This window comes from Neoarius graeffei, chromosome 22 (genome assembly GCF_027579695.1).
Source record: "Neoarius graeffei isolate fNeoGra1 chromosome 22, fNeoGra1.pri, whole genome shotgun sequence".
Taxonomy (NCBI): Eukaryota; Metazoa; Chordata; class Actinopteri; order Siluriformes; family Ariidae; genus Neoarius; species Neoarius graeffei.
The window spans coordinates 13,174,847-13,201,625 of record NC_083590.1 but is presented as its reverse complement, the minus strand read 5'-3'; the positions used below and the strand labels follow the sequence as shown (position 1 = coordinate 13,201,625).

At 43.4% G+C, this 26,779-nt stretch overlaps 1 protein-coding gene across 1 annotated transcript in view; it reads left to right on the top strand.

Annotated features, from left to right (window-relative positions):
• mcoln1b (mucolipin TRP cation channel 1b) overlaps positions 1 to 3,982 on the top strand; it is a 28,082-nt gene extending 24,100 nt beyond the window's left edge. Inside the window, exons 12-13 of the mRNA XM_060904404.1 lie at positions 1,317 to 1,523; positions 2,673 to 3,982. Of these exons, the coding sequence (XP_060760387.1) occupies positions 1,317 to 1,523; positions 2,673 to 2,807 (342 nt within the window). The 3' untranslated portion in view covers positions 2,808 to 3,982. The remainder of the gene's footprint in view (positions 1 to 1,316; positions 1,524 to 2,672) is intronic.
• Positions 3,983 to 26,779: the final 22,797 nt, after the last annotated feature.

The following is a 26,779-nucleotide window of genomic DNA, read 5'->3' as shown; positions in this document are numbered from 1 at the left end:
ACCAATCAGAGTCCTCTTGTCTGCAACGCTGTCTGCGAGGCTTCTGCGGTGGTCACAATTTTTGGGAGGTGCGCGCAGAGCGTTTGCGAAGGTGGGGGGGGCTACGCAGACGCTATCTGCGACGCCGTCTGTGAGGACTGGGTTGTCAGCATAAATTGGCCTTAACACACACACACTTGGGTGGCACGGTGGTGTAGTGGTTAGCGCTGTCGCCTCACAGCAAGAAGGTCCGGGTTCGAGCCCCGGGGCCAGCGAGGGCCTTTCTGTACGGAGTTTGCATGTTCTCCCCGTGTCCGTGTGGGTTTCCCCCGGGTGCTCCGGTTTCCCCCACAGTCCAAAGACATGCAGGTTAGGTTAACTGGTGACTCTAAATTGACCGTAGGTGTGAATGTGAGTGTGAATGGTTGTCTGTGTCTATGTGTCAGCCCTGTGATGACCTGGCGACTTGTCCAGGGTGTACCCCGCCTTTCGCCCGTAGTCAGCTGGGATAGGCTCCAGCTTGCCTGCGACCCTGTAGAACAGGATAAAGCGGCTAGAGATAATGAGATGAGATGAGACACACACACTTGCACACTAACATGTGTACACTTTATACAACACTAAAGTAACACACACACTATATACCATGTTAAAATTATGCAAATACACAAATGCATAGAACACTAAAGTAATACACACACACACGATACCATTGCTAAAGTAACAAAAGTATGTACACATATAGCCTCGGTCACAACCGGCCGTACGTGCTCCTACGGCCGGTCTACATGCAAGAAACGCACGGAGGGCGCGCGTGAAATGCACGGAGGGCGCGCTTGTGACGTGCTGATTTTTGAGCCGTAGACTGGCCGCAGACCGGCCGCAGAGGTTCTTTGTCATGTCAAACAAACTCTACGGGCGCTTACGTTTTTTTCAGGTTACAAGACAAACTTACGGCCAACGTGCATCTTTCTCCATGAACAAAAAAAACGCAGCGATTTGGGAAACGCCAAAAATCGCATGGCCAAAAAATCGTACGTCCGGTTGTGACCTAGGCTTAATGTAACACACATACACTGAAGTAACACACTCCCTGTACTATGCTAAAAGAACACGCGCGCGCGCGCACACACCTACACTCTGTACCATGTTAACAGAGACGTTTGTGTGTGTTATGCTGTGATAAAGTATCACACTTGCATACACACAACCACATACACACGCATGTGAAAGATCTGTTTCTGAGTGATTTATAACACAGTGTGTTGTGTATGAGTCTGGTGTGTGGTGTCACTGATTTCACACTCCTTTCCACTTTGTGTGTGTGTGTGTGTCAGTTCCGTTCCCTGTCCACGGTGTCAGAGTGTCTGTTCTCGCTGATAAACGGAGACGACATGTTTGCGACGTTCTCGGAGGTGGAGCGCAGCAGCACGTTGGTGTGGCTCTTCAGTCAGCTCTACCTCTACACTTTCATCTCACTTTTCATCTACATGGTGCTGTCGCTGTTCATCGCTCTCATCACCGGCGCCTACGACACCATCACCGTGAGTCAGAGGACAGAGGGAGAGGGGGATCGGGGCAGAGAGAGAAATGTCTTTTAAATGTCAGAACTAATATTATAATTCACAATAATATTATCATTTCATACAACTGCATTTATGTCTTTATTCTGTAAAAAAGAATTACATGTTGTAAAAGGAGTGAGTGAGGAAGGAAAGAAGTGAGGCAGGCAGTGAATAAGACATTGAGGGAGTGAGGCAGGTAGTGCGAGAGTGAGGCAATGAATGAATGAGGCAGATAGTGGGGGAGTAAAATGGGCAGTGATTGAGGCAAGTTGTGAGTGAGGCACTGAATGAATTGGGCTGTGAGGGAGTGAGGCAAGGACTGGGGCAATGAATGAGGGATTGGGGTAATGAGTGAGACAGGTAGTGAGAGAGTGAGGCAGCAAATGAGGCAGGCAGTGCAGGAGTAAAAAAGGGCAGTTATTGAGGCAAGCTGTGAGTGAGGTCCTGAATGAATTAGGTTGTGAGGGAGGGTGGGTGTGAGGCAGGCAGGCAGTGAGGGCAGACAATGAGGCAGGGAATGAGTGAGTGAGGCAATGAGAGGGGGCAGGCATGAGGTAGTGAGTGAGTGAGGCAGGCAGACAAATGAGGGAGTGAGGCAGTGAATGAATGAGGCAGTGAGTGATCTAGTGAAGTAGACAATAAATGAGTGAGAGAGGGAGTGAGGCAGTGAAGGAGGGAGGGCGGGTGGGCACGAGGCAGTGAGTGAGTGAGGCAGGCAGACAATGAGGCAGTGAGGGGCTGATTGAGGCAGGGAGCAGGGGTGATAGCGTTCCGGCGCCGCGCCGGATTTCCGGCGTACCGTGGCTGGGGGAAAAAAAAAAAATTCTAGTTCGCCCATTGTCCTGTCTCATTCTGAGATGCGCAGATAGACAGTAAAGGGAATTCCGAATTCCCTTTACTGTCTATCTGCGCATCTCAGAATGACACAGGACAATGGGCGAACTAGATTTTTTTTTTTTTCCCCAGCCACGGTACGCCGGAAATCCGGCGCGGCGCCGGAACGCTATCACCCCTGAGGGAGTGATTAAGGCATTGAATGAGTGAGTGATTGAGGCAGCAAGTGAGTAAGGGATCACATGTCCAGTTTATTAAAAGCATGCATTGTGTTGTGTGTATGTGTTTCCATAGCAACAAGCCCAGGAAGCTCCTCATGTGTCAGACCTGCACATGTTCATCGCTCAGTGCATGGACACGCCCACCTCGGGAAAGTTCCAGAGCCCAGAACCCCCCGAGTCCTGTTCACTCTTCTGCTGTTTTAACTAGACAGGGAAGAGTGTGTGGTGTGTGTGTGTGTCTCTAGTGTTGTGTTTTACTTTCTCTTTGTAAATATTTGGCTTCCGTTTCCATAGAAGTTTATTTGCAGCTAACGTTTGGCATGTCAGATCTCTAGGGCGAGAAGGGTGGAGCTTAAGTTCATCAGCCAGTCATAAACCTGATGATATCAGCACAATAATCGACCTCACATCAGCTAGTGGACTCGTTTGTAAATATTTAGCTGTCGTTTTTATAAAATGTAATGCTCTGTTCCTGTTTAGCGTGCTAGCGGCCTTGTTCACATGATAAATAAGCTACTAAACGACTCGGCTGATTAGCGTTTCGAGAGCTGGCTTAGTTTAGCTAACAGTGCCTGAATATTATATCACGAAGGCAAAATCAGTATTTTATGCTACGCAGTAAAAACCTGCAAGTAAAAATAAATACACGTCACTTCTGTTTGTGGTATTTGCAAATCTGGAGTGTTAAGAGTTTTTAATAGTAGGAACACTTGGAGATTTGTTTGGCAGTTAATGCTAAACAGTTAAACAGTGTCATTTTAGTCGTACGGCATTTTTACTCAGTAATTTACGAATGTATCTGAGGATGAACTCCGAGCGTATATGCTAGCTACATCACAGTCTTCTAGCTAGCTTCGGTTCCGTGTCCGTATTTACGTACTTCTCCGTTGTCTAGCGATAGTGTCCTCCTGTCAATAGCCACATGAACAAATATGATTTGAAAAGACAAATTAAGCTCCACCCCCCCCCTTTTTTTTTTTTGAACTCAGAGATGATCATCACTGGGTAATAATTGTATTGTTGTGTGTCACAAAGCTAGCCCAAGTATACACTTCACACCCATGCATACATTTTAGCAACATTTCATGACGGTAATTGTGTCATTTTTAAAAAATGTGTATGCACTGTATATTTTTTTTAATTCTTCTTAATTTATCGAGGTAATGTGCTGAGCACTAATCTAATCGCACGACTGTTTCATTCGAGATGTTTTATTGCATTGAAGTTATTTATTGAAGTGTTTGTGTTACAGGCGTGTAATTGAACGTGATTGTGATTATGTAGACTGAACAGATGATGTTTTTGTATAAATAGGAGGAGCACTCCATGTTTTTTTTTTAAGACTTGGTGTGAATTAGGACTGGGATCCTGTGTGTGTGTGTGGGGGGGGGGGGGGGGTTTCCATGTGACGTGAGTAAGAGGGTTAAATATGAAGCTTGCAGAAGAAAGACAGACCGTGGTCCTTAACCGTAGCATGAAGCCTTGTGATTGTATTTACAGCATTCGTTCGTCCCTCCTTAGTAACCACTTGCTCAGATTTGTTGTGGTTTTGGATTGATAGGACGTATGCAAGTTTGTTTGCATTTAAAAAATTTTTTTTTTTAATTTTTGAGCATACTAAAGTCGCAGATTTCACATGCAGGTCCAAACAAAGCTGTGTGGATGGGATTAAAAAAAAAAAAAAATAACAAAAAAAACCACGCCCATATCTCTATTTGATACTGGAATGATGTAGCAGAAGATAAAGAACCGTCAGAGCCAGAACTCTCACACCATGCTAACATTTCCGATTTAAGCCACGCCTGCTTCAGGTTTCAATCCAAATACAGATAGTGTCTTAGCGTTGTTGTATCTGATGGTCTGTAACCAGCACAAGCTTCTTCTCACACACACACACACACACACACACACACACATATATATATATATATATATATATATATATCTCCAATTCTGGCCATCACGCAGAAATCTCCAGTAGCTTTATTCACAGCTGGCCCACCACTCTGTTCATTCTTGTCTTTCATTTCATCCCTGCGGTGTGTGTGTGTGAGAGAGAGAGAAAGAGAGAGAGAGAAGAAAAGGAAGAGCGTAGCCTGCAGCTTCACCAAGGCATCAATATTTATATGCGGGAACCAAGCATGTGTTTAATGGAGCCGCAGTCAGAGTCTGGCTCCGCTGGCCTTTTCATCCACGCCGTCCCTGCCGAGAGGGAGAAAGAGAGAGAAAGACGGGGAGTGACTCCACCCGGGGGAGGTTATTATCCATGGGGCCATTCTCTTTCTTTCTTTCTTTCTTTCTTTCTTTCTTTCTTTCTTTCTTTCTTTCTTATCTTCTCTCTTTCTCTCGTCAGCCTGCGCTTGAGCTTCTCCGATGCTCAGAATTAAAGTCTGAGGCCATAAAGATTTCAAGTCTGTCATCTTGGTTTAATGTACTGGATTAAATTCAAAAAGCACATTAAGGGAGATTAATGAAAAGGACGTGTTGTGTAAAGGAGCAGCTCTCTCTCTCTCTCTCTCTCTCTGTGTGCTGGAGGCTTTAGTCATCTTTTTTTCCCTCGCTCGAACATGTCCCACTTGACTCCTTAGACGTTTTAGATCAACAAACAAGCAAAACGAGATGTTTTTTAAAATGAGATCAAATTAAATGTACATGATGTTGCTTTTGAACTTCGTGTCTTTTGGATTCGTATTCAAGCTGCGAGGCTAATAAATATAATTCCCTCCACATTCACTGGATATGAGGACTCACGCGCTCTAATTGGCTGCTTTACTACTAGGATATCAGCTAATATACTGCAAGTAGAGGAAAAGTAAACTGGCGGAGCATGTTGCTGAACCAACCGAGGACGAAATAAAAACTGCTCGCAAACCAAACCTCAAAAATACAGCAAGAAAATATGGAATGAAAGTATTTCATCTCATCTCATTATCTCTAGCCGCTTTATCCTTCTACAGGGTCACAGGCAAGCTGGAGCCTATCCCAGCTGACTACGGGCGAAAGGCGGGGTACACCCTGGACAAGTCGCCAGGTCATCACAGGGCTGACACATAGACACAGACAACCATTCACACTCACATTCACACCTACGCTCAATTTAGAGTCACCAGTTAACCTAACCTGCATGTCTTTGGACTGTGGGGGAAACTGGAGCACCCGGAGGAAACCCACGCGGACACGGGGAGAACATGCAAACTCCACACAGAAAGGCCCTCGCCGGCCCCGGGGCTCGAACCCAGGACCTTCTTGCTGTGAGGCGACAGTGCTAACCACTACACCACCGTGCCGCCATGAAAGTATTTGTAAAGTATAATTTGAAAGTATAATTTCTCAAGAATTATTATTGCATTTTTCACAAATCGCTCCTGTCATTTCGCCAGTTTGTTTACATTCTAAGCGGAAGTTATTTTGTCGGACTTTTTGTGTAAAGTTTTTATTTATCGAATTTGCGAAAAGTAAAAATGCTCTGTTTCGCAAAACCCAGTGAATGTGGATCGAACAAAACAGTTATTCTACTCAATCTCGGTGCTACGTGCCTCGTCGGCTATCAGCTCATGTACGACTCGATTTCATGGAATAATTGTTAAAGGAATGATTGCAGCCCCTGCGCATCGAAATCAGCACACATGGCTCAAGACCTCACTGACTACATCAGTTGCACGAAATGGGCGAATTCACACAAATCATCTTTTTATTATCTTATGAGTGCAAGCCTTTAACTTTAGGCCACGCCCCTACCTTAATCTGATGCTATGTTGTTGTGACAATTTTTTTCAAGCTCTGTAGTGTCTTTTTGTGCACGTTTGTCAATCAGGGTGTGTCACGCAATAACCGAAACCACGTAAAAATACTTCCGAGATGACAGTTTTAGACGTTCAGTTTGCATGACGCCAAACTGTTCGCTTTCAGCTTGATTTCTTACCTACGTTAACATTTTAGCTTTTCAGAGTGGACATAATGGAGATTTTTCATACTGTTGCTTTCTTTCCTGAGTAGTTTCCGATGTGCGCCGCTAACCATGAAGGCTTTTTTATTTCAAATTAAGGATTAAATAAGTAGATTTCTTACTGTTGATTGGGTTTAAAAAAAAAAATGGCTGCCAGTTTGCAGCACACAAATCTGTGTTTTGCTTGCTGCATGAATTGACAGAAATCCATGAAATAAAACAGATAAGATGAGCTATTTAATCAAGACAAAATAATATTGGCACCCTGCAAAAGGAGGACAGACCCACATCAGCGTGTGTCTGTTGTAGCCGATGTGCTGCAGTGGCTGAGCTGCATTATTGGAAGATTTAGCACACACTGCACTGAGGAGACTCTTTCACCTTTTAGTCAGCATTTTGTCATTTCTTTGTGAGCTTTTTGCCTTTTATGGAGTTTTATAGGTGTGGCTAAATGTAAATATAGGGGAAGTTATGGCTTAATGGTTAAAGAAGCAGCTTTGGGATCAAAAGGTTGTTGGTTTGAGTCCCTGAACAAGCAGGAATAACTGAATTGCTCTTGAGCAAGGCACCTAACCCCGAAATGCCTCCCAGGCTGCTCTGAGTATGTTGTACGTTGCTCTGGATAACAGCGTCTGCTCAACGCATCAAATGGATGTAGGGTGCGGAAGTGGCATTTGGCCCCTGCACATCGCTTCTTGGGTCTCATCTCATCTCATTATCTCTAGCCGCTTTATCCTGTTCTACAGGGTCGCAGGCAAGCTGGAGCCTATCCCAGCTGACTACGGGTGAAAGGCGGGGTACACCCTGGACAAGTCGCCAGGTCATCACAGGGCTGACACATAGACACAGACAACCATTCACACTCACATTCACACCTACGCTCAATTTAGAGTCACCAGTTAACCTAACCTGCATGTCTTTGGACTGTGGGGGAAACCGGAGCACCCGGAGGAAACCCATGCGGACACGGGGAGAACATGCAAACTCCGCACAGAAAGGCCCTCGCCGGCCACTGGGCTCGAACCCGGATCTTCTTGCTGTGAGGCGACAGCGCTAACCACTACACCACCATGCCGCCCTATTTCTTTTTCATCTCATCTCATTATCTCTAGCCGCTTTATCCTGTTCTACAGGGTCGCAGGCAAGCTGGAGCCTATCCCAGCTGACTACGGGCGAAAGGCGGGGTACACCCTGGACAAGTCGCCAGGTCATCACAGGGCTGACACATAGACACAGACAACCATTCACATTCGCACCTACGGTCAATTTAGAGTCACCAGTTAACCTAACCTGCATGTCTTTGGACTGTGGGGGAAACCGGAGCACCCGGAGGAAACCCACGCGGACACGGGGAGAACATGCAAACTCCACACAGAAAGGCCCTCGCCGGCCACGGGGCTCGAACCCAGGACCTTCTTGCTGTGAGGCGACAGCGCTAACCACTACACCACCATGCCGCCCTTTTTCTTTTTATTTATTTATTTTTTAATCATACATCCAGCTCGCGTTGTGCGATCAGAGAGATGTAGTAAGAGATGTCATAACATTGCAGTGCAGCAACACAGCTACATCTTCATCTCGCAGATCTCCAGCCCTGCTTTATTTCCCCTCGGTTTTGAAGTGTAAATTCCAGGTGCAGGTACAACAGGGTCGTTTTATTTATTTATTAATTTTCCCCTGAGGGACGACAAGCTGTCTGGAGCTCTTGAGATGAGCGCACAGCAAACGGCACACAGCACACTGTCTGTCTGTATCCGCAAGCGCAGGAGAAGAGATGAAAGGAGAAAGGGAAAGTCGAAAAACAAAGGCTGGCATGGAGGGTGACGTGGCGCCCAAACCACGTTTCTCAGATCATGTACAGTACCTGAGATTTCTGAGGCAACTGGAAATGGATTTCCAGTGATGTACTGTCAGAAATAAAGGCACAAACTCAGCTTTTTCTTGTTGCTCAGGTGGCACCATGATGCGTACACGTTCTTTAAACTTCATTTACCTTTGATAAGGAAATTCATCCAATAATGAACCTGGTATGAGGTTTCCAGGGACCTGACCATGTAACAAGGAAACGTACAGTTTAATCCCTTCATTTCTGTGTGTGTTATTCAGACTCTAAAAAAGTGATCTTGCTGTCTTAAGAATGTAATTCTCATTTATATTAGCATCTAATTAGTTTTGTTATTTATTCATAATTTATGTCTATTTTTTATTCTTTATTATTATTTGAAAAGAATGGAATGTATAAAATCACTTTGAGGTGTTCACACTACACTGTCAATATTGATGCTCGGATCTGTTATGTCGACTCTGTGTGTTTTTATGTCCTTTTAAAAAAAAATAAATGAATGAATGGGGGAAAAAATCCATCGTCTCTTTGTGCTGCTAAAGAGACCAGACACACTGCTGAGTCACAGTAATTAACATCACCAGAGGACGGGTGTTTAGCATCAGATTAATTCTTTTGTTTTGTCCTCGGGTGTGGTTTTTCTTTCTTTCCTTTTTCTTTCTGAGATCATCTCAAAGCCAGGGGTCGATTAAACACAACACAGCTGCACAGAAAGTCATTTAGACCGAAGTGTTAATTGCCTGCGTGCTGCTTTGTGTGTCTGGCTGCTCTGAAAAGCACCAATTTGGATTTGGGTCCTGATGTTGAACGAGGAGTGAGATGGAGTGTAAGAGCAGATGCGGTGTGTGTGTTTGAGACGCAGCACTGAGACTCAATCCTGGATAATCGGGATACAGACTGAGGAGGGAAGAAGAAAGGACTTGGGAGTCTGCTTTAGGATCTGATAAAAAAAAAAAAGGAAATGTCTGCTGGATCAGCAATGGCAGCAGTATGAGTGTATACACTGTTACGAGTTCATTAAGCGCATACATACTGTATAGCATTTATCATGTATTTACGTTATTTGTCTGCGCTGAATAGCATAAATACATTATAAATGCTGTATGTATGCGTTTAATGAACTTGTATAGCATTTATAATGTATTTATGGCTGTGCGATGCATCTCGTGTGTAGGCTTAACCCTCACCTTTACAGTGGCGTGAAAAGAGATCCAAGTGCGTAAGTCTTTCTTGCCAGTACATAGCCTCTCCACAGCAAGCCGTATGTAGTGGCTACAGAAGGAAACTGGGCACCGCAAGGCCCCAGGCTAAACTGCAGGGAGCTTGGAGAAGGTCTGACCCGAAGACATGTGGCATGCATGGCCCACCGGCGTGTGGACACACCCTGATGCCCATGTACCAGACCCCCAGCTATGGGCAAATAGCACAGGTAGACCGGTTTCAGTTAGCCTTGGTAGGCAGTCCATCTAGGGGAAGGAAAACCCTGAAATCAAACCTGCGGCCAACCTGGTGCCAAATGTCATACGCTGCACTCCTTTGGACCCCACCAGCAAGGCGAAGAGGGACGTCCTGACACATATTTGGGCAACCCAGGACCCCCATACCTTGTACCAACTACATCTGCCCAGGCCTGCACTCTGGAGAGGCCACTCCAACCTCACCCTACACTGTGAGGAAACAACATGGAAGCTGGCAGTCTACGGGTGATTAGCCCATTCCTGATTGACGTAGGGTACGGGTGCCACGGGTCAGTCGAGGAAGGATTGATTGATACACTACCATTCAAAAGTTTGGGGTCACCCAGACAATTTTGTGTTTTCCATGAAAAGTCGCACTTTTATTTACCACCATAAGTTGTAAAATGAATAGAAAATATAGTCAAGACATTTTTCTGGCCATTTTGAGCATTTAATCGACCCCACAAATGTGATGCTCCAGAAACTCAATCTGCTCAAAGGAAGGTCAGTTTTATAGCTTCTCTAAAGAGCTCAACTGTTTTCAGCTGTGCTAACATGATTGTACAAGGGTTTTCTAATCATCCATTAGCCTTCTGAGGCAATGAGCAAACACATTGTACCATTAGAACACTGGAGTGAGAGTTGCTGGAAGTGGGCCTCTATACACCTATGGAGATATTGCACCAAAAACCAGACGTTTGCAGCTAGAATAGTCATTTACCACTATTGTCTCATCTCATCTCATCTCATTATCTCTAGCCGCTTTATCCTGTTCTACAGGGTCACAGGCAAGCTGGAGCCTATCCCAGCTGACTACGGGTGAAAGGCAGGGTACACCCTGGACAAGTCGCCAGGTCATCACAGGGCTGACACATAGACACAGACAACCATTCACACTCACATTCACACCTACGGTCAATTTAGAGTCACCAGTTAACCTAACCTGCATGTCTTTGGACTGTGGGGGAAACCGGAGCACCTGGAGGAAACCCACGCGGACACGGGGAGAACATGCAAACTCCACACAGAAAGGCGCTCGCCGGCCACAGGGCTCGAACCCAGGACCTTCTTGCTGTGAGGTGACAGCGCTAACCACTACACCACCGTGCCGCCATTAGCAATGTATAGAGTGTATTTCTGATTAGTTTAAAGTGATCTTCATTGAAAAGAACAGTGCTTTTCTTTCAAAAATAAGGAAATTTCAAAGTGACCCCAAACTTTTGAACGGTAGTGTAGATATTCAGTGTCATGAATTCAGTGGCGTCCAAAATTTCTGAGACCATGAGTCGTCTATTTTGCTTCATTTTCCAATTACAAATTGGACTTTGAATACAAAATGTTTCCTCACACATTAATTATATATACACTCACTGGCCACTTTAATAGGAACTTGTTCTTGGTTCTAAGATTCCTGTTCTTGGCTGCAGGAGTGGAACCCAATGTGGTCTTCTGTTTTCTGTTGCATGCTGAGGTGCTTTTCTGCTCACCACGGTTGTAAAGAGTGATTATATGAGTTACTCTGTCCTTCCTGGCAAAAACAAAAAAAAGCTTGAGCCAATCTGTGGTGGGTTTCCCAAAATCCTCTTAACACTAAGGGCATCTTAACTAGGAGACAGAGAGTGTGTTCATTGTGCTGCTTGCTCAACCATTTAACAACGATCTTTGTGCTACGATGCTTTTGGGAAACTCGGCACTGTCCATTTTCCTCTGATCTCTCTTATCAACAAGGTGTTTGTTTACTTTCCACATACAGAACTGTCATTGCTCACTCACTCGCTCACTCGATGTTTTTTGTTTTTCGCACCATTCTGTCTGTGTAAACTCTCGAGACTGTTGTGTGCGAAACCCCCCAGGAGATCAGCAGGTTCTGAAATACTCAAACCAGCAGTCCATCTGCCTCAGACCAACACCCATGCTGCCACAGTGAAAGAAAGTCGCACAAAAATTGAGATCACAATTTTTCCTGTTCTGATGTTTGAACATTGTGAACATTAAGCTCTTGATTTGTATCTGCGCGATTTGATGCGTTAAGGGATCGGCTGATTAGAGAACTGCATCAAACAGCAGGTGGATGGATGGATACAGTGGTGCTTGAAAGTTTGTGAACCCTTTAGAATTTTCTATATTTCTGCATAAATACGACCTAAAACATCATCGGATTTTCACACAAGCCCTAAAAGTAGATAAAGAGAACCCAGTTAAACAAATGAGACAAAAATATTATACTTGGTCATTTATTTATTGAGGAAAATGATCCAATATTACATATCTGTAAGTGGCAAAAGTATGTGAACCTTTGCTTTCAGTATCTGGTGTGACCCCCTTGTGCAGCAATAACTGCAACTAAATGCTTCCAGTAACTGTTGATCAGTCCTGCACACCGGCTAAGAGGAATTTTAGCCCGTTCCTCCATACAGAACAGCTTCAACTCTGGGATGTTGGTGGGTTTCCTCACATGAACTGCTCGCTTCAGGTCCTTCCACAACATTTCGATTGGATTAAGGTCAGGACTTTGATTTGGCCATTCCAAAATATGAACTTTATTCTTTTTTAACCATTCTTTGCTAGAATGACTTGTGTGCTTAGGGTCATTGTCTTGCTGCATGACCCACCTTCTCTTGAGATTCAGTTCATGGGCAGATGTCCTGACATTTTCCTTTAGAATTTGCTGGTATAATTCACAATTCATTGTTCCATCAATGATGGCAAGCTGTCCTGGCCTAGATGCAGCAAAACAGGCCCAAACCACGATACTACCACCACCATGTTTCACAGATGGGATAAGGTTCTTATGCTGGAATGTAGTGTTTTCCTTTCTCCAAACATAACGCTTCTCATTTAAACCAAAAAGTTCTATTTTGGTCTCATCCGTCCACAAAATATTTTTCCAACAGCCTTCTGACTTGTCCACATGATCTTTAGCAAACTGCAGATGAGCAGCAATGTTCTTTTTGGAGAGCAGTAGCTTTCTCCTTGCAACCCTGCCATGCACACCATTGCTGTTCAGTGTTCTCCTGATCGTGGACTCATGAACATTAACATTAGGCAATGTGAGAGAGGCCTTCAGTTGCTTAGAAGTTACCCTGGGGTCCTTTGTGACCTCGCCGACTATTACACACCTTGCTCTTGGAGTGATCTTTGTTGGTCGACCACTTCTGGGGAGGGTAACAATGGTCTTGAATTTCCTCCATTTGTACACAATCTGTCTGACTGTGGATTGGTGGAGTCCAAACTCTTTAGAGATGGTTTTGTAACCTTTTCCAGCCTGATGAACATCAACAACGCTTTTTCTGAGGTCCTCAGAAATCTCTTTTGTTCGTGCCATGATACACTGCCACAAACATGTGTTGTGAAGATCAGACTTTGATAGATCCCTGTTCTTTAAATAAAACAGGGTGCCCACTCACACCTGATTGTCATCCCATTGATTGAAAACACCTGACTCTAATTTCACCTTCAAATTAACTGCTAATCCTAGAGGTTCACATACTTTTGCCACTCACAGATCTGTAATATTGGATCATTTTCCTCAATAAATAAATGACCAAGTATAATATTTTTGTCTCATTTGTTTAACTGGGTTCTCTTTATCTACTTTTAGGACTTGTGTGAAAATCTGATGATGTTTTAGGTCATATTTATGCAGAAATATAGAAAATTCTAAAGGGTTCACAAACTTTCAAGCACGACTGTAGGTGTTCCTAATAAAGTGGACGGTGAGTGTATGTAAAATTAGCAGCAAGTTTTGAAAATATTTCCATGAATTTCTTAGCATTTCCGACATCCCCGTTCTGCTTTAATGACGCTGTGTATGCCAGCTCTGCATGGCCTCCATATTTTTGTGTAAACTGTAATGTTTGATCAAATAATCCGCCATCAGATCAAATTAGCTTCAGTTTAAATACTGACCTGGAAATAGCGCAGAAGAGATTGAAACTAAGCTTTCTTTACTTTAGTCTATGTTTGACAAAACAAAATTCAAAAAGGTTTTGTGCTCACAGGTTTTCCACTGTACGTGTATCCGAGAAGAAGTCCTTATAGACCCAGTGATCATGAATGGTCGAGTTTATTTTTATTATTATTATTTTTATTGTAATGATATCTCAGTGGGTTTGAGTGTTCATGGTTTTATATTAATGTCTTGATGCTATCTGAGGAATCTGCCAACCATCATGTTCAATTCTTCCAATATTCATGACCCAATCCCTAAACATACTGTTGAGTGTAAAAGTTTGTGCCCCCTTCCAAAAAAAAAAAAGTGTTGAATATTACAGATCTGGTGATGTTCGTCCTTCGAGGTCAAAGATGACCATGACCTTCAATTTGGTGGGTGTCGGTTGTGGGTCTGGATGTGACCGATGAGGCCAATCCGGACTTTGAAATTATGCCCACATGTCGAGCGTGCGTGGAAAGGTGCTGTAGTGGGAGTGGCGATAGTTTGAGCCTTCTGTGCAGCTCGTTTCTTTTGGGCCTTGGCCATGTGTTTCATATTGTTATTACAGATCTAGTACTATGACAGGTCACAAAAAATGGCCACGTCGTATAAGTGTAGGTGAATATTTTAAATAGTGGAAAAAAATCTCAATGATTTCACTTTCTGAATAGTTTGTATCTTCAGAGCATCATGTGGATTTTTTTTAAATTATTTTTTACTTCTTTATGTCGATAAAAGTTCAGATAAAACTCATTTTCAGGGCAGCGTGGTTGTGCCAATGTTCTGTCAACTCACAGCAAGAAGGTTCTGGGTTTGAGCCCTGCAGCTGACTGGGGTCTTTCGGTGTGGAGTTTGCATGGGTTTCCTCTGGGTTCTCTGGTTCCCTCCTACAGTCCAAAACCATGCAGATTAATTCAATTGGTGACTCTAAATCACCTGTGAGTTTGATGTCTGTCTCTCTCTCTCTATCTGTGTTGGTCCTGCGATGGATTAGTGGCCCATCCAGGATGTACCCCACCTCTCACCTATGTCAGCTGGGACTGGCTCCAGCTTCCCTGTGATGGATAAGTGGTATAGAGAATGAATTAATGAAATTAATTTTCATTTTTTTACTCAGAAACCATGAATTTACTCAGAAACAATGAAAACTTTTGCACTCGACTGCCAGCAGATCGTCACCAACAGTATCAGTGTTACAGTTTATAATCTTTATGGAGTAAAATAGGCGCTGTATAGTTTTAACCAGTTAATACACTCTGAGACCTTTAATTCAAGGCTGTTTTTAGAAATATTTGCAATTTAAACCATCTCTGAAGTTCCCTGATTTTCCATTAAACGTTGCTCCTCATAATCCTGCCTGCCTGCCTGTGATGTGATGGACACATCACATGACCATCTGAACTTTCCACACCAAAAGTTCTAATCTACAGCATTATATAATACACGTGTGTGTGTGTGTGTGTGCGCACAGTATATATAAAATACATTAGTGTTTTTTATCATTAATAATTTATGCATGAATGACGAATGGGTTAAAATTAATAGATTTGTTTGGTGTTTGAATACAGGGAACACTTTTAATAAGAGAAGTGATTTTTTTTGGAGGGAGAGGAACTGAAAAAGAAAGAAAGAATGAGGGACGTAGCTGAAGATGCCATGCAGAGAATTTAATATAGTGACAGAACAGCAGTGTGTCCAATACCCTCAACTCCATCATCTATTATTCACTGAACAACAGAGTCAGGACACAGGAAGCACTTACCAAGAGAGATACAGAAAAAGGTTGAGACAGCAGACAGACAGAAAATGAACTAGACAGTGAGACAGGGTGAGAGATACAGAAAGAGTGAGAGACAGACAATGAGAGAAAAAGAAAGAGGAAAACAGACGGAGAGAAGGAAAACGAGACAGACAGAAGGAAAACGGGACACAGACAGACAGACAGACAGACAGACAGACAGACAGAAGGAAAAAGAGACAGAGAAGTAAAACGGGACACGGACAGGCAGACAGAGAGAAGGAAAAAGAGAAACAGACAGACAGACAGACAGAGAGAAAGAAAAAGAGATGTAGACAGACAGAGAGAAGGAAAAAGAGACAGGCAGACAGAGAGAAGGAAAAACAACAACAACTGAACAACAGAATTAAGACACAGGAAGCACTTACGAGAGAGCAAGAGAGGGGTTGTTTTCAGGTCTGTTGAGAGTCTGGCCCTGGGGGAGAAGCAAACTCCAGGGCCACTGGAGCGTCAGGAAGAGACGCCTGTCTCGGTGTTGTGTTTTAAAACCCACCTCATTACCTGTCAATCTGTCGTCCCCGAGCCTGAATATTAAACCCAGCGAGGCCTTTTTGCACTAATCCACCACTCTGTACGCAGGAAAGCACAATCTTACTGAGTCATGTAAAAGCCTTTTATCTCTGTCACTGTGTGGAAAACTGAACTCTTTGGCTTGATGAAAGGAACGGGAGCTTCGAGTCGGTAAAAAAGGCCTGAATTAAAGCTCATGGCTGGAACATTAGCATGTAAAAGAGCGTCCTGAGCAGATCCGAATTCCAGCTGTGAAAATCATTCAGACACATAATACAGAGCAAAAGAAAATGACTTCCAGTAAACCTGGTGGAAGAAATCGGAGATGTTAACATTATCAGAGCTTACAGCATGTCCACAGAAAACACACATCATTTATACACATACACAGTACTGTGCAAAAGTCTAGGCACCCTATGCTTCTTTTTTTTCATACAAACTTTGTTATAGATTCCTATTTTTTATCGAGTCAAAACATATTACAAACTTTTTTTCCAGCACACAATTAAATGTTACAGAAAAATTTTTTTTTGTAATATGTTTGAGCGGCATATTCCATAAGAGAGCTCTTTTCAGATTAAAAAAGAAAACATAATGAAGGCTACTAGGTTTTGGTGTAAAATGAAGAAGTGACAGTCAAAGTGTCCAGAAGAACTGTGGCTGGTTCTGTAAGACGCTCAGTAAAACCTACAGCTCATTTCCGCATAAAACTGACCTCACTGCACCTGAGATGGATTATATTTTTTTTAAAGTGAGGGGTGGGCGGCACGGTCGCCTCACAGCAAGAAGGTTCGGGTTCAAGCCCCATGGCCGGTGAGGACCTTTCTGTGCGGAGTTTGCATGTTCTCCCCGTGTCCGTGTGGGTTTCCTCCGGGTGCTCCGGTTTCCCCCACAGTCCAAAGACATGCAGGTTAGGTTAACTGGTGACTCTAAATTGACCGTAGGTGTGAATGTGAGTGTGAATGGTTGTCTGTGTCTATGTGTCAGCCCTGTGATGACCTGGCGACTTGTCCAGGGTGTACCCCGCCTTTCGCCCGTAGTCAGCTGGGATAGGCTCCGGCTTGCCTGTGACCCTGTAGAACAGGATAAAGCGGCTACAGATAATGAGCTGAGAAAGTGAAGGGTTGTCTCACACCAAATATTGCCTTGTATTTATTCATTTATTATGGCTTACTGCTTAGTGTTTATAGTATTTTTTAATGTTGAAACATTTTCATTATTTTTAAGCCATTTTTGGTCTTTACATGCGCGTAAGACTTTTGTGCAGGACTGTATGTATATGCACTATGCTCTTTTCTTACACAAGGAATCTGCTGCTCCTGCTGTTGGAATGTAACCATGACAGCAATCAGGCCTCTAATTAGCATTTACTAAATCAAAACAAGGAAAAACGAATGACTAAACTATTTATAAGCTGCAGTGTTTGGAAGTGTGAATGTAACCATCGTGACAATCATGTCAGTATATCATATAATACAGGACGACTAAAATAAAATGTTTGTCATTTTCATATCAACTTTAAAAACAAAACCGTAGGCTTCTGTGTGTGTATGAAGTTTGTGTATAAGTGAGCTAGCTTTAAAATCTTAAAATAATCCACTAGTCTTTAGGGGTGTTCACACGGCAACTTTTACTCCGGTGTAGCACCGGGGCTGCCCCGGTAGAGCGTTCACACGGTACAAAGTTATAGCGGTGTAGCCCCTGAAAGCTGCTTAAACCGGTGCAAATCTAATCCTGCTCGGGAGGTGGTTTAAGAAATTTACTCCGGAGTAAATGCTAGTTTGCGGGGCAGCACCGATATAAAATGAGACGTCTGAATGCTACAGGGGTAGACTCGCTACGCGTGAGGAGAGTTGATTACATACGGGCATTGCATAATTTGCATCCTGGTATTTTGCGCTTCCAAAATGGCGAATATCAACAACAACAGAACTGCGTATCTTCATCCACGTTGTTTTCCCGACGCTTGGTGATGCCATGACAACCGTCCACATGGCCATGAACGACACGAAGTCGTCGATTTGTTGCCGAATTAATTGTAGATTGCGTTGTTTTCGTGCTCTCTTGTACTTGCACAACCTTTCCTTTCTCTCTTTTTACCCTTTTACGGTGTCTGATAGACCACAACGTAGAAAGTTTGTCTGGAGAAGTATAAACCATGGTTTTTCGATATATCAATCACAAACAAGGCAGGAAAAGGAAGTACATTTTCACGCATGCGCATATTTCATTTCCGCATTATTACTATCGTATAGCACGGTCGCCAAAACTGCCGTGTGAACGCAAGTGGGGCTGCACCGGTGCTAACACGCTTCTCTCTAGTAAGCAGGTTTGTGACGTGTGAACGCTCCACAAAATTTACACCGGTGTAAGATATATCGCAACAAAATACATCGGTGCAGCATCGATGCAAATATGTGCTGTGTGAACACCCCTTTTAATGTCCTCAGTGAAAGTCTAACGTTGCCCTTGAGATGCTTCTTTACTCTTAAAGCAACTGAGGAGCCCTGAACGTGCTGAAATTCTTACAGATGTTTCGCATGGGACTGAATTCTGAATTTCAGCTAAAATATCTTGAATATATACTTACCGGCCACTTTATTAAGAACACCCCTAAATCCACCTGCTGTTTGATGCAGTTCTCTAATCAGCCTTGATGCATCAAATCACACAGATACAACTCAAGAGCTTCAGTTAATGTTCACAATGTTCAAACATCAGAATGGGAAAAATTGTGATCTCAAAGTGTGACTTTCTTTCACTGGGGTATGGGGTATTTGAGCCAGATGGTGGTGGTGGTGGTGGTTTGAGTATTTCAGAAACTGCTGATCTTCTGAGGTTTTCACACACAATGATCTCTAGAGTTTACACAGACAGAATGGTGCAAAAAACAAAAAACATGGACTGAGGGAGTAAGCAACAGTTCTGTGTGTGGAAAGTAAACAAACACCTTGTTGATAAGAGAGGTCAGAGGAAAATGGACAGATTCGTGGTTCGAGCTTCTTCTTTTTTTTTTGCCAGGAAGGACACAATAACTCTTTACAACCGTGGTGAGCAGAAAAGCATCTCAGCATGCAACAGCAGACAGAAGAACACATTGGGTTCCACTCCTGCAGCCAAGAACAGGGATCTTTAAATCAAGAACAAGTTCCTATTAAAGTGGACGGTGAGTGTAGTTGAATTTATGTAATATTTCTGTAGAAATAAATGATTAAACTAAGTGGAATTGTCTATCACTGTGATCGGTAGACAAGATGATTTCATGCTTGAAATGATAAAAATAAATCTTATTTAAAATACATTAATAACCATAAGGGCGGCACGGTGGTGTAGTGGTTAGCGCTGTCGCCTCACAGGAAGAAGGTCCTGGGTTCGAGCCCCGGGACCGGCGAGGGCCTTTCTGTGCGGAGTTTGCATGTTCTCCCCGTGTCCGCGTGGGTTTCCTCCGGGTGCTCCGGTTTCCCCCACAGTCCAAAGACATGCAGGTTAGGTTAACTGGTGACTCTAAATTGACCGTAGGTGTGAATGTGAGTGTGAATGGTTGCCTGTGTCTATGTGTCAGCCCTGTGATGACCTGGCGACTTGTCCAGGGTGTACCCCGCCTTTCGCCCGTAGTCAGCTGGGATAGGCTCCAGCTTGCCTGCGACCCTGTAGAAGGATAAAGCGGCTAGAGATAATGTGATGTGTGAATGTAATAACCATAATAATTTATATGAATGTATTTGATCATAACCTTCTAATATTAGATACATTTAAGCTTTTTTTCACTTGCTAAGATCATTATCTGACACTGCAAACATTTGCGAAACTTTCCGGAGACTCTTCAGAATCTTGGGAATCTAGATTCTCTCGTCTTGACACTATGCAGTATTTTTCCCACCACCCTGTTTGTTTGGCTCTGTGACTACATCTGTGTCAGTTGCTGGGATTCGAACTCATAACCTTTCGATCATCACTGCTATTAAGGAATGTGGCTATGTCCTCATCGTCTTAGCATCTGAGATCAAACCCAATCCAAGCTCCGAGAGCTGATATTTAACGTCGTGGGCCATTAGTGCAGATTATTCCTTATCTCTCTTCATGCTTCTGTGTAATTTTCCTTATGTGAAATATGCTAATCAGGTGCTGTTCTGGCACGTTCCGGTCTCCGGGGAAACCATGCTCCCTCGGAGGCAACCGAGTTAGCATGAGTGCTAACCTGCAAGGCGTACGCTTGCTTTCTTTTCACATGATTAACCTCAGTTTGCATCTGCTCCTGCTCAAACTGCGTCGATTATTTATGTGCAGGCCTGAAAACCAGTGGTTTCTGAACTGCTCTGGGTGTGCCTGCATGTTTCCATCTAAACACACACACACACACATGTACACACCCAGTTCCTTTGTGTGTTTGTACTGACAAGTGGAACTGTGTGTGTTTGGTGTGTGTGTTGTAGGACTTGTGATTGCAAGAGCATGTCTTGTACAGGTGTGTTTTGAGATACCTGAGATGCTTCTGTGTTTGACACTGCGTGTGTGTGGGTGTGTGTGAGTGTGGGTGTGTGAGTTCATCCTCAGGAGCAGTGTGAGAGCCAAGGCTGGGCGTGACAGTGTATTTGTGTGTGCGTGTGTGTGTATTAGTAATAGAGCCTGTACTGTTGTGTGTCTATGCTCGTCTGTGTCAGTATTTGACCGTGTGCCAGCTCCTTTGTGTCATGTTGCCCAGCTGCAGACTCGGGCGCGACTCCTCGAACACACACAACCACACACTGACTCTAATAGGGAAGGGAAGGGAAGGGAAGGGAAGTGAGTGGCGGCTCGACTGCCCTGCCCCTTCCTGCGTCTCCAGTACGCCACTCCGCTGCTACCGGTACACTTCCTCCCTTTGTGTGGGCGGCTGAGCAGAGCCAACATCTCTGTCCCGGAGTCCCTGAAATGCCAGCCTTGGCTTGCACTCGTGCTGTTTGTCCTGTTGATGGAGTGAGATCATGGACACTGTTGTGCAGATGAAAATGGAGGAGGAGGAAGAGGAAGGGAGAAACAGGACTTGTAACGAGCAGAATGTTCTGGTTGTTGGAGGAATGATTGAGGGCGTGTCCCGAATGCTGGTGTCAAGCAGTGTTGCCAGCTCTTTTTAGAGGAAAGTCGCGAATGCATACTCAAAGTCACTTGGAATCTCCATACGATGTCGCAGAGTAATTTGTATGATCACTGAATAGTCACGCTCATTTGCATATCAAAGCATTGAAAGAAAGATTTTCTGAAGACACTTTTGTGTCTGAAGGAAAACAGTTTTGGGTGTAGTTGCTGTAAATATCCCCAAACTGAAGAGTGCACAAGTAAAACAAACAATAGTGATCAGTTATTGGTTGTTAGGAAAAATGGTGAGCAGTGATTGGTTATTGAGAACAATGGTGAACAGTGATGGGTCATTGGGAACAAAAGTGATCCATGATTGGTTGTTTGGGGAAAAAAAAGTGATCCATGATTGGTTGTTTGGGGGAAAAAGTGATCCATGATTGGCTGTCTGGAACAAAAGTGATCAGTGATTGGTTGTTTGGAACAAAGGTGATTCATGATTGGTTGCTTGGAAAAAAAGGTCATCAGTGATTGGTTGCTTGGAACAAAGGTGATCTGTGATTGGTTGTTTGGAAAAAAAAAGGTGATCAGTGATTGGTTGTTTGGAACAATGATGATCTGTGATTGGTCACTGGGAACAAGCTGAAGGACTCTTGGACTCCCAGCAAAACTGACATGTTCTTTATGTACCTTATGTGACACTCAGTGGTACTTGTACATGTACAAGCTCTTTAAAATCAAATCGATCACACATGCCAGCGCTGGGAACCTTTAACGAAAGCGACGCTGCTCCAGTATGAATGAAAAGAACATTTTCCTGGTGAAAAAGTCAGAGCATTTTTAGTGTGAAAGGACACAGCAATAAGAAAAAGGTCATCAGATTAACTTTAACCCTGTAAATTAGGAGTAAACCAAGCAATCCTAAAAAATAGGTACTCTATGGGTCCATGTGGCTACTGCTTATAAATATAATAGTTTTCTGATCCCATGCCCATACAGTAAATACAGCATATATATTTACTCTATGAGGCAGTAGCCACAAAAATGAAGCGTAATCCAAAAATGAACAATTTAAAAACCACAGAAGTAAAATATACCAAGTGTGTGTAGTTCATATTATTCTACTTTTACCTCTTACAGTTTTTGAAACTGAAACCTCGGAACCGAGGCTGACACACACACGCTGTCGCCATGACCCAAACTCTTATTTCCCGAAAATGGCCCAGAGCTAGAGCTCAGTGGTCTCAATGCTCTTTTCGCCAACTTCCTGTAACAATTCGGAAGTCCGTCACATCTCCATCACACATGGGACCACTGGCTGAAGAAGGCAAGGAAAGGGGGACAAAAGGGGGACGACCTGGAGTAGATTTTAAAATAGGAACACGCTTTCCCTGTGTAATAAGCATAAACATGTCTGAAAGCGATTTCTTTAGTCTAGTCCATTTATTTCGAATGGTGAACCGAATTGTATACACTCACCGGCCATTTTAATCGGAACATGTGTATACGCATGCGTATGTGCAGTGCGCGATTGTTACACTCATTCTTACGTTCTTACAACACAATGACAACCTCTATGTGAGGCAGTAGCCACAAAAAAATGGAGGAATGTCTAATTACTTAAAATATAATGTGTTGATTTTGTCGATAAACATATATGAGAAGAATGTTTTTTTTTTTTGTTCCCATTTGTGCTTAACAATTCCAGAAATCTCCTCACATGGTGGTCTATTAGCCCTCTTGCTAATGCTAACTGTAATGCTAACAGTATTTCTGGAGATCTAAGGCATTCAGTTGTTGGTTCCATTACTTACAAACACAGCTTGAATATCTTTTCCCCAAAGACTTACTACAATGTGCCGTGACCTCCTCCGAACCTCCTAACATTGTGGAGCGATAGTTTTCGCCCCACTCCTAGTTCTAATCTCGAGTGCGTGTAGGCTGAGGGTGTGTGCTGGTGTGGCAGAAGCGTGGCGAGGAAATACTGCATGTGTGCTTTGTACGTGGTAACAATGCATCGGCACATCAGCCATCGCAACATTCGCCTGCATTAGACAGTGATGATATCAGACCCAGAGGAACATTGGACAGGAGGTGAGCTTTAGAGAACATGTTTTGTGTGAGATGGAAGCAGACAAATCTAAAGCACAAAAGATCGGCTCCTCCAGACAGGCAAGCAGACACGGGGAGGGAAAGAGGGAGGGGGGAGAGAGAGAGAGAGAGAGAGAGAGAGAGATGCCAAAAACCCACCCTGACTTCTGTCTCTAAAGTGCCAGTCAGACAGAGAAAGAGAGAAAGAGATGTTAGATAAAAAACGAGACAAAAAAAGCATACAAGAAGACAAAAGGCTCATATGCAGCACTGTCGAGCATCAGCAGAGCTGCAGAGTCTCCATTTTAACATTACATTTAAAACGCATATTTATAATAATAATACAGGCATACTTTTTCTTCTTATATCGCAGCGATTTGCCAATAAATATTCCAGTATTTTATTTATTATAGAATGACAGACACGTCATTACTTTTTATCCATTTATAGTTGCACTATAGTTGCATGGTGATGTAGTGGTTAACTCTGTCACCTCACAGCGAAAAGGGTCTGGGTTCGAATCTTACGGCTGACAGGGAGCCTGTCTGCGTGGATTTTCTCTGGAGAGGCCATTACAACTAGACACTTATCTAGCTAATGTTAATCTATATAATGTTGTGTGATATTTTGATCAAGTCCTTTTAGTATTATATACACTATATGGCTAAAAGTATGTGGACACCTGACCATCACACCCATATATGGTTCTTCCCCAAACTTTTACCATAAAGTTTGAAACACACAATTGTATAGAATGTCTTTGTGTACTGGAGCGTTACAGTTTCCTTTCACTGGAACTCAGAGGCCCAAACCTGTTCCAGTATGAAAAGCAACACCCCTGTGCACAAAGCACAGAGCTCCAGGAAGGCATGGTGTTGTGAAGGTTGGAGTGGAAGAACTCGAGTGTCCTGTACTGAAGTCAACTCCACTGAACAGCTTTGGGATGACTGCACCCCAGTCATTACTCCTCACCCAGGTTTCAATCAACTTCCTCTCTTCTTCTTCTTTTGTCTCTTCCTGTTAGGGGTCACCACAGTGGATAATGCCCCTCCATCTCCTCCTGTCCTCCATATCTTTTTCTGTCATGCCAACCATCTTCATGTCCTCCTTTCTCACATCCATAAATCCCATCTTCGCTCTTCCTCTGTTCCTTCTACCTGGCAACTCTATCTCCAGCATTCTTTCCTCAATATACCCTGGAGCTCTCCTCTGTACATGTCCAAACCATCTCAATCTTGCCTCTTTCACTTTGTCTCCAAACCGTCCTACATGTCTTGTCCCTCGAATATTCTCATATCTAATCCTGTTCAGCCTCCTGTCTTTTGGTCAATGCCACTGTCTCCAAACTGTGCCTCCAAACCAACTCCCTCTTGTATATTTATTTATAACTTGGTGTTGGTGTCATCTGTCAGTCAACGGTATCCTTTGCTCCCATTGGTCACCTCAAACTTGTGGTTAGTTTAACTCGGTACCCACCCACTTCACATCACCAAGTTATTTTGTTTGTCATTGCTGCAAGTCACCAAATATCACTGACGTTCATTCCATGGTCTCTGGTTGCCACCTCGTTGCTCTTCCTGTGTGTGCGTCCATTCACTGTTACCCCATTTTCCCACCCCACCCCAAGAGGAGCAGGTATCTTGATCAGATTCATACTCAGTGGGGGAAAAAATTATATGTTTATCCATTGGATTAAATAAAAAAACCCTCATTCATCCATCTATCTATATTCTTCACACATCTTTTCTTTGTTTTATTTAAAAAAAATACTAAGTTAAGCTAAGCTATCCTTTTATTATCCCACAAGGGGAAATTGACATTGTTACAGCAGCAAAATATACACTACCGTTCAAAAGTTTGGGGTCACCCAGACAATTGTGTGTTTTCCATGAAAAGTCACACTTTTATTTCCCACCATAAGTTGTAAAATGAATAGAAAATATAGTCGAGACATTTTTCTGGCCATTTTGAGCATTTAATCGACCCCACAAATGTGATGCTCCAGAAACTCAATCTGCTCAAAGGAAGGTCAGTTTTATAGCTTCTCTAAAGAGCTCAGCTGTTTTCAGCTGTGCTAACATGATTGTACAAGGGTTTTCTAATCATCCATTAGCCTTCTGAGGCAATGAGCAAACACATTGTACCATTAGAACACTGGAGTGAGAGTTGCTGGAAATGGGCCTCTATACACCTATGGAGATATTGCACCAAAAACCAGACATTTGCAGCTAGAATAGTCATTTAGCACATTAGAAATGTATAGAGTGGATTTCTGATTAGTTTAAAGTGATCTTCATTGAAAAGAACAGCGCTTTTCTTTCAAAAATAAGGGAATTTCAAAGTGACCACAAACTTTTGAACGGTAGTGTGTCTCATCTCATCTCATTATCTCTAGCCGCTTTATCCTTCTACAGGGTCGCAGGCAAGCTGGAGCCTATCCCAGCTGACTACGGGCGAAAGGCGGGGTACACCCTGGACAAGTCGCCAGGTCATCACAGGGCTGACACATAGACACAGACAACCATTCACACTCACATTCACACCTACGGTCAATTTAGAGTCACCAGTTAACCTAACCTGCATGTCTTTGGACTGTGGGGGAAACCGGAGCACCCGGAGGAAACCCACGCGGACACGGGGAGAACATGCAAACTCCGCACAGAAAGGCCCTCGCCGGCCACGGGGCTCGAACCCAGGACCTTCTTGCTGTGAGGCGACAGCGCTAACCACTACACCACGGTAGTGTGTATGAAGAGAAAAAGATAAGGCAGTGAAGGAGTAGTGCAAAAGTACTAAGTGTACAAAAAAAAGGATAGCCTATATATAAAATAAATAAACTACAAATTTAGAGATAAAAAAAAAAATAACAAATTTGCAGATATACAGTTAACATAAGTGTATTACAAAGGTGGAATAGGACTGTTCATAAATTCCAGGTCTAACAAATAAAGTAAATCCACCATGAGTCAACTGCAAAAGAAAGAAAGAAAGAAAAGAAAGAAAGAAAAAGGGCGGGAACTGGGAACAGGGCACGGCGCGTGGAAGGATTTGGAACTTTCGGACGTGGGCGGGGCTTTAAAAAATCTCGCGCGCGGAGGAGGAGAGGGCGGGACGAGGAGGGGCTGCGTGCCCTGGTCTGGCATGTGTAATGACATCATCCTTCATTTGAATAAACCTCCAGCGCCTTGATTGGCTGGATTATAACAAACTGCATAATATACAATACTTCTTCACTCTCATATAAATAAACAGTATGCACCATAGGAGCAGAATTTACGACATTAAATGTAACCAAAACACAGAACCAGTGAATGTTGCTTATAAACAAGATTATTTATTTAATTTCTAGTACATGTCTGATGTTTCAGTATATAAGTGTTTGTCTGTTTAGTGTGGAAGTATGGGCGTTAGGGCGTAGCCATGGCGACCTGCTCACATACTCGTCTAGTATGCTAGTACTAGTACATGTATGTATGTATATAAATGTATGCGTGTTGTCATGGCGACAGGTTTAAATCGAACGGCTGGCTAATTTGTATGCTAACT